We start from the raw sequence: 8,326 nt of genomic DNA on the forward strand, positions 1-8,326 counted from the left end.
TCCAGCTGGAATCGCAGGATTAGTAACTTTCCGTCAGGTCTGAACACATAATAAATGTGTAATAGAAGAGAAATCCGGGATTTGAGTGAGGTGAGGGAGTGTTGTCCATGTCCCGGGTGTGGAGTCCCCCTTTAAAACCACTGTGGTTTAACATTCATCGGTTACATGGTCTAGTCACAGCTCAGTCCCATGCAAGTCAATGGGCTGAGCTGTGGTACCGAGCACAGCCGCTGTATAGTGTAGTGCAGAGGTTGCAGCGCTGACCTGAACATTGTAGCCTCTTCAAACAGCTGATCTGCAGGAGTCCCGCGTGTCAGACCCCCAACGATCAGCAATGGATGACCTAGGATAAGGATAGGTCACCAATTCTTAAACCTGGAAAAACCCTCTAAGGCTGAGGCCCCACATTGCGGAAACGCAGCTTTTCTTGTTGCAGATTTTATTGCGGTTTTTGAGCCAAAGCCAAGAATGGCTACAAGTGGAATTGGAAATATATAGGAAGTCTTTATACTTCTAAATTCTGCTCAATCTAGTCCTGGTTTTGGCTCAAAAAACCACAACAAAATCTGCAACAAAAAAAAGCGTTTCCGCAAGGTGGGGCTCTGGCCTAAAGGTTAACGCTGGTGAAAATCACAATTCCACATGTGAAGTCCTCTGAAGCTATATATATATATATATATATATATATATATATATATATATAAGCTCTGGCTGGGAGAAGTGTCATGGTGATCAGGACTGGAGAGAGAAGAGAAAGAAAAGAATGTAAGAACCTTAGGCAGACGGCTGCGGGACAGATCAGTGCGCTGGATAGGATTTTCCCGGAGCGCACACTAACCCATTGATTTCTACCGGTCCACGTACATGACCGTGTATTACACAGATCCGTGTGTGGGCTGAATGTTAATAGGATGGGGCATGCTCTGGTTAACCCTTTATACCATGGGGAAAACTATAGAAATGAAGAGGTGGCGGCTCTTGGGACATCCTATAAAACGAAAAACTAATAGGAGCACACATGTACAAGAGATTGTACTGAAGAGATCTGATATTTACTGGTTAGGAATAGATGAAATTCATGCAGAAATCATGAGACGTTCAGAGCCACAAAGGCAGATGACTTGTGAGGGATTTTATCTATTTCTTAGTGGTAAATATGAGATTTCTTCAATTCCGTCTCTTGTCCATTTACGGGACATCTTAAGAGTTATTATTTGGTTATTTCTGGATATTATTTTTTCCCAATGAAAGAGAAAGTCATTGAGATTGTCATCTGTGAGTGATGGGATATAAGAGTTATGTGTTTGGTTTGACGAGTGCTGGATTTAAAGGGGTTTTCCACGCTAAAGATAAGTCGCTAATAATAATAAGTCCCAATAACCTCCATGAATCATCTGCTCTCAGCAGCTGATACTCAGGAAATGGAGCAAGAAACGGACAGCGCCTTTCTCTGTGTAGTGGGGGAACTGAGTCACTGCAACTTAGGTCCCATTCAAGTGAATAGGAACTGATCTGTAGTACCAGGTCTGGCCACTAAACAGAGAACAGCGCTGTTTCCTCCCTGTTCCATTCTTTGTGTATCAGCTGCTGCTCATTTTTGTAGCCCCAAGAAACATTGTCTCTAGGGACCCCTCAGTACTGCCCCCTTAGTGCCCTACACATACACATACAGCCCCCTTCACATCCCCACACACAATATAATGTCCCCTTCATGTCCACCCATACAGTATAATGCCCTCTTAGTGATTCCTACACTTGTCTGTAACTCATCTGTAAGGTCCTGGTGCCTCCATCATGTAGAGCAGGGGTAGGGAACGTATGGCTCTCCAGCTGTTGCAAAACTACAACTCCCAGCATGCATACTGGCTCTGCTGTTCTGGGAACTCCCATGGAAGTGAATGGATCATGCTGGGAGTTGTAGTTTCACAGCAGCTGGAGAGCCAAAGGTTCCCTACCCCTGATTTGTAGTGGCTTCAAAGAACATTGTTCCCATAGTCTTCTGACTTGTCCAGGTGACATTTAGTTCTCTTTGCAGTCCTGCCATGGACACCATTGTACTTCAGTGTCCTCCTTAGAGGTTACCTTGGACTTCACAGACACCTGAGATGTCAGGATAGGAGTGTGAGGAGAGGCTTCCCTTCCATCTGTATCTTTGAAGTCTCCTCATAACACACATCACTAACTCCATCTTGCACCTTCTTTTCACCCGATGCCACGCCATGATTGTTTTGTGGAAACAAAGACCCCTGAATAGATTCAGATTCTTATTTGTGAAGTTCAAATTTTTTCCAAATTGTCCCAGCTTGCAATGCAACAATGTGCACTAGAATCGCACCAAATTTCTGCTGCAGTTTTCTGTTGCTGAGCAAACCGAAATATAAGTGGTCAAACATTGTAAAGATGCACAGACCAAAAAAATACGCAAAAGACACAAACAATGGATATCAGATCACTGCCCCCTGCTGGTTCACATGGGGACTGGGATGGAGAAAAGAAACTGCACACAATCACCCAGCATCAGACACTGTGATAAATCTGGGGCACCGATGAAAAATAAGATGGTTTTATTAATCTGCCCCACTCTCCGACTGCTGCTGTAAAGTACTGTGCAAAAGTTTTAGGCTGGTGTGGGAAAAAATGGTGCTCCAGAAATGGAAGGGTAAATAGTTTATAAAGAGAACGGTGAATCCCATCACTATCTGGCGTGACCTTTGCCTTCTTCTTGGTACTTGCAGACAGTTTTTGGCAGAACTCGGCAGGGAGGTTGTTCCCCCTGTCATCTTGCAGAACTAAGCACAGATCTTCTGCGGATGTTGCTTACTCCAATCCGTCTGTCTCTTCATGTCATCTCAGACAGACTGGATGATGTTGTGATCAGGGTTAATATCTTTGGGAGCCGGATCATCACGTCCAGGACTCCTCCTCCAAATTATAATGTCCTTTTAGTGTCCCCACACAAGATAATGTGCTTTTAGTGCCCCTGCACTGTATAATTCCCTTCTTAGTGCCCCCCACAGGATAATGTACCCATTAGTGCCCCCCCCCCCCCCCCCCCCCGCTCTACTGGGTATGAGTGGTGAACATCTATTCTGTACAGTTCTGCCCCCTTACACTGATAACGTTCATTGTGCCCAAATTACCAGGACTGGTCTGAAATTTTGGGACTGTCCTGGCAAATTCAAGATAGTCGCCAACTATGCCAAGGATTACTGCTGACCATTGCTGTGGAGATAGCACAACATTCCTGTTAGCGTGGGACTATCATATACAATATTATGCCATGTATGTGCCATGCTATATGAGCTGTGTATCACCAGCACAGTGCTAGGTATCATTATCTCCTGTATTAGTGTCCAGGTTCAGGATACTGATGACCTCTCCGCACTAGATCTCTATCTATAGGCCACACGTGTGTGATGTCATTGTGACTGACAAGGTTCATGTAGGGCCAGTGGTTGGTGATGTGCTGTGTCCTAGATGTTTAGTGCACTGAAGCTTTCGGGGGCTATGACTCGGTTATCTGTGGTCAGGTCAGGGGTTTGTCTTTACACCCCTGTACACGTGTGGGGTCAGACCATCAGATGGTGCAGACCAGCACAGGCGCTTGTGCTGAGGATAATACCAGCTTACTGCGCAGCACCTAGCTGTACATTTTGCTGTATAGGGCCCCAGGACCGAGGATTAGGGCCACAGAAGAGCCTTAAAGGGGTTGTCCCACGTCGCATACTCACCAGTCTTCGTTGCTATAAAATCTTCTGTCTTCCGGCTTTGTTGCGTCATTGGTGGGCGGGGTCACATATGCAAAGCCAAGTGGCGAGATGCCGCTGGCCCTGCGTGCGCGCTCATAGACCAGTCTAGCCTTCACAATGCGAATACAGACCTGGCATCCGCCTCTCTCTATTACAGCGGATGTCGGGTCTGTATTTGCATTGTGAAGGCTAGACTGGTGTATGAGTGTGCACGCAGGGCCAGCGGCATCTCGCCGCTTGGCTTTGCATATGTGACTACAGACCCGGCATCCGCTGAAATAGAGAGGTGGATGCCGGGGAGTGTAGACGCCAGCACAGATGCCAGCAACATCGCTATGCGTCTGCCCTGCATGAAGCCAGCAGCGGCAGAAGCGATGCTGTTATTCCGCTCCCCCCCCCCCCCCCCCCCCCCTGCTGGCTTTATGCAGAGCAGAAGCATAGCGATGTTGCTGGCATCTGTGCCGGCGTCTGTACTCCCCGGCATCCACCTCTCTATGACAGCGGATGCCAAAGGGTAAACTACCCCCCCCCCCCTCCAGGCTCGCTCCCGTGCACTTAGCCCCTCCCCCCTGAGAGCAGCAGATACATCACTTGACTTATGACCAGATAAGTCAAGGAATGTGTCCCAAAAAAATGAATAAAGTAAGATAATGGACAAACAAAGCAGTTTTGCTGAAGCAGTGTATTTAGGAAAAGTCTTACATCCACATTATCAAGCAGTATAGATAGGATCCTTGTGATGGGACAACCCCTTTAAGGGTACAGCCTTAGTAGACCGGTCCAGGTCACTCCTAGTCCACCTCAGTGACTCCGCCATCACCACAGGTAGGAGATCCTATAACTAAGGGGGTCTCACTGTCACCCATTACAAGGCCCCCTTAATGTCACTTTTGAAACCTTTTGAATGTGCATTTGGTGCTGTGGTTGCACCTGGTTATACAGCGCCCCCCGCTGCCACAAACATGAAGTGGATCTGATTTACAGGAGGCTCCTGAATGTCAGAACTGGCAAGTATGAGGCGCAGTGTATGGGGCTGTCTGTGTCACTTCATAGGGGCAGACTATAGCAAGCACTTTGTCAGTTGCAAGCAGTTTATAGGGGCTCTTTCTGGTATTGTATATTAGGGCTCCCTCTGTGAGGCCCTGTTATGGGTCACCCTCTGACACTGTATATTAGGGCTCCCTCTGTGAGGCCCTGTTATGGGTCACCCTCTGACACTGTATATTAGGGCTCCCTCTGTGAGGCCCTGTTATGGGTCACCCTCTGACACTGTATATTGGGGCTCTCTCTGTCAGGCCCTGTTATGGGTCACCCTCTGACACTGTATATTAGGGCTCCCTCTGTGAGGCCCTGTTATGGGTCACCCTCTGACACTGTATATTGGGGCTCTCTCTGTCCGGCCCTGTTATGGGTCACCCTCTGACACTGTATATTGGGGCTCTCTCTGTCAGGCCCTGTTTATGGGTCACCTGCTGGCACTGTATATTAGGGCTCCCTCTGTCAGGTCCGGTTATGGGTCACCCTCTGGTACTGTATATTGGGGCGCTCTCTGTCAGGCCCTGTTATGGGTCACCCTCTGACACTGTATATTGGGGCTCTCTCTGTCAGGCCCTGTTTATGGGTCACCTTCTGGCACTGTATATTAGGGCTCCCTCTGTCAGGTCCGGTTATGGGTCACCCTCTGACACTGTATATTGGGGCTCTCTCTGTCAGGCCCTGTTTATGGGTCACCTGCTGGCACTGTATATTAGGGCTCTCTCTGTCAGGCCCTGTTATGGGTCACCCTCTGACACTGTATATTGGGGCTCTCTCTGTCAGGCCCTGTTATGGGTCACCCTCTGACACTGTATATTGGGGCTCTCTCTGTCAGGCCCTGTTATGGGTCACCCTCTGACACTGTATATTGGGGCTCCCTCTGTCAGGCCCTGTTTATGGGTCACCTGCTGGCACTGTATATTAGGGCTCCCTCTGTCAGGTCCGGTTATGGGTCACCCTCTGACACTGTATATTAGGGCTCTCTCTGTCAGGCCCTGTTATGGGTCACCCTCTGACACTGTATATTGGGGCTCTCTCTGTCAGGCCCTGTTTATGGGTCACCCTCTGACACTGTATATTGGGGCTGCCTCTGTCAGGCCCTGTTTATGGGTCACCCTCTGACACTGTATATTGGGGCTCTCTCTGTCAGGCCCTGTTATGGGTCACCCTCTGGCACTGTATATTGGGGCTCTCTCTGTCAGGCCCTGTTATGGGTCACCCTCTGACACTGTATATTGGGGCTCCCTCTGTCAGGCCCTGTTTATGGGTCACCTTCTGGCACTGTATATTGGGGCTGCCTCTGTCAGGCCCTGTTATGGGTCACCCTCTGACACAGCTGACACCTCCAGAGGGCGCGCGCGTCCACATACAGCAGTGACGTATGAAAAAGGAGGCGTAAAGCCTGGAGGGGCGTGGTGTACGTGATGACGTCCGGTGGATATTCGGGGACGCGCGCGCTGTTCTCTGAGGACCGTGGACGCGCTCTGTACCGGTAAACTCTCCGTGTTGCCGGAGGTGAGTGGGAGGTCAGCACCATGTGATTAGCGGCCCCCGTGTAATTGCCCCATGTGCTGCCCCCTGGTGTATGATTTACAGTGAACCTGCTGTAAGCCTTCCCCTTATCACGCACGTGTACACTGGCAGTGGACTACTACGCCCAGCAATGCGCTCATACAGCTATAGATACCACAATAGGAGTAGTAGTCAGGATGGGGCAGAGCGGATTTTGGGGGTAGTCCTGGGAGCTGTCAGGGGTCTGGGGATGTGGGGTGATGATGTCTGTGGTGGCCGTATTGTCACCCAGCTTTCTGAGAACCAGATATTAGAGGATAGTCCCTGCTGTTGGGGCTGGTTTCAGGTCTGTGTATGTGACACCTTGTGCTGTCTCTGTGCAGGTATGGCGTTATTACAGCGAGCGCTGACCCTGTCTTGGAGGACGACCGTAAAACGTGACCTCAGGTGAGTGATAACACCCCCTCCTCAATTCCAGAGATCAGACCCCTTTTCATAATGTACAGACCCCACCCCCCTAATACAGAGATCAGCCTCAATATAAACCCTCCTTCTAATATACAGACCCCCTCCTCCTCATACAGAGATCAGCCCCCTCCTCCTAATACAGAGATCACCCTCAATATAAACCCTCCTCCTAATATACAGACCCCCTCCTCCTAATACAGAGATCCGCCCCCCAATGCGCAGATCCTTCCTGCTAATATACAGAGATCAGGCCCCAATATACAGACCCCCTCCTCCTAATACAGAGATCAGCCCCCAATATACAGACTCCTCTTCCTAATACAGAGATCAGCCCCCAATATACAGACCCCTCCTCCTAATACAGAGATCAGCCCCCAATGCGCAGATCCTTCCTCCTAATATACAGATATCAGCACCCAAATATGCAGACCCCCCAGACTTGCCCCTCTTTGTAATACATGGAGGTCACCTTCCCTCCTCCTAATACACAGATGTGAGCCCCTCCTCCTAGTATACAGAAATCATCTCCCCAATATACATTTCCCTTCTCCTTTCATTCAGTGACCTTGTCCTGTTCTGTCTCCAGCCTCTCTACCTCATGTGCTGCCATCCAGAAGATGACTCGTGTTCGGGTGGTGGATAACAGCGCCCTGGGGAATACCCCGTACCACAAGCCCCCGCGCTGTATCCATGTGTATAACAAGTCTGGGGTGGGTAAGGTCGGGGACACCATCCTCTTGGCCATTAAGGGTCAGAAGAAGAAAGCCATCATAGTGGGCCAGAAGATGCCCGGTGCCTGCATGACCCCACGCTTCGACTCCAATAATGTGGTTCTGATTGAGGACAATGGGAACCCTGTGGGCACCCGAATAAAGACCCCCATACCGGCCATGCTGAAGCGGGAGGAGGGCAAGTACTCCAAGGTGCTGGCCATAGCGCAGACCATACTGTGACCGTGGTGACTTCACCTTGGCAGAACTTGGATGTAAAGAACTGAGGATCTGTGGCGTGAGCAGTGGTAACATCCATGCTGGCCCTCGGGGGCCCCAGCTGAGGCCAGGAAGGTCTCTGGGGTTGTCTTATAATCCTTCAAGTTGCTTTAGGACAGAGAGAAGGAAACACCAACTGGATCAAATTTTTCTTACCATGAGTTCAGGATATATTGTTATTAAATAACATCAGATATTTCTACAGATATGGCTCCTCCTCCTTATTGAGGGTCCGCCCATTTTTTTTTTTTTTAAAAGCCCTACACTCCACCGATAAATGGGGCCTGTCTTAATAAAGGTCCCCTCAGGCTCACAACTGACTATCTAGCCACACCCATGCAGCAGAATGAAGATCTTCTCCAGTTAGGCCCTGGTGTGAGTTATAATATACCCACCCAGTACCGACCACATTCACACAGGTGCAAAGGAATCGATAAATTCCCCCTCAAATTATTTGAATGACCCAAATGAAAAAAAAAAATTGAGGGCACAAAAAAAGATAAATTCAGTCTGACCAGCATTGTTGAGTACACTGTCCCACTTCTGACACCAAATATTGTATGGTGGGATTAA

The 8,326-nt window shown here is 49.1% G+C and overlaps 1 protein-coding gene across 5 annotated transcripts; it reads left to right on the forward strand.

The window, feature by feature from the left end:
* The first annotated feature begins 67 nt into the window (after positions 1–67).
* Positions 68–7,957, forward strand: MRPL14 (mitochondrial ribosomal protein L14). 5 transcript variants are annotated; one of them, XM_075266528.1, is made up of 3 exons: positions 68–90; positions 6,680–6,743; positions 7,351–7,957. In XM_075266528.1, exons 2-3 carry the CDS (start codon positions 6,682–6,684, stop codon positions 7,715–7,717), a joined length of 429 nt encoding a protein of 142 aa, XP_075122629.1. In that variant the 5' UTR covers positions 68–90; positions 6,680–6,681; the 3' UTR covers positions 7,718–7,957. The 5 variants fall into 5 exon arrangements, with proteins under 5 accessions (XP_075122629.1, XP_075122625.1, XP_075122626.1 ...); XM_075266524.1 differs by lacking the exon at positions 68–90 and adding an exon at positions 6,226–6,299; XM_075266525.1 differs by lacking the exon at positions 68–90 and adding an exon at positions 6,233–6,276.
* Positions 7,958–8,326: the final 369 nt, after the last annotated feature.

This window comes from Leptodactylus fuscus, chromosome 3 (genome assembly GCF_031893055.1).
Source record: "Leptodactylus fuscus isolate aLepFus1 chromosome 3, aLepFus1.hap2, whole genome shotgun sequence".
Taxonomy (NCBI): Eukaryota; Metazoa; Chordata; class Amphibia; order Anura; family Leptodactylidae; genus Leptodactylus; species Leptodactylus fuscus.

What these genes read in the sequence shown, in the direction of transcription:
- MRPL14 (XM_075266528.1), top strand. Translation starts at nt 6,682, where the DNA reads ATGGCGTTATTACAGCGAGCGCTGACCCTGTCTTGGAGGACGACCGTA. An exon ending in ACCGTAAAACGTGACCTCAG is followed by an intron (nt 6,744 to 7,350) that starts GTGAGTGATAAC and finishes TTCTGTCTCCAG; the next exon opens with CCTCTCTACCTCATGTGCTG.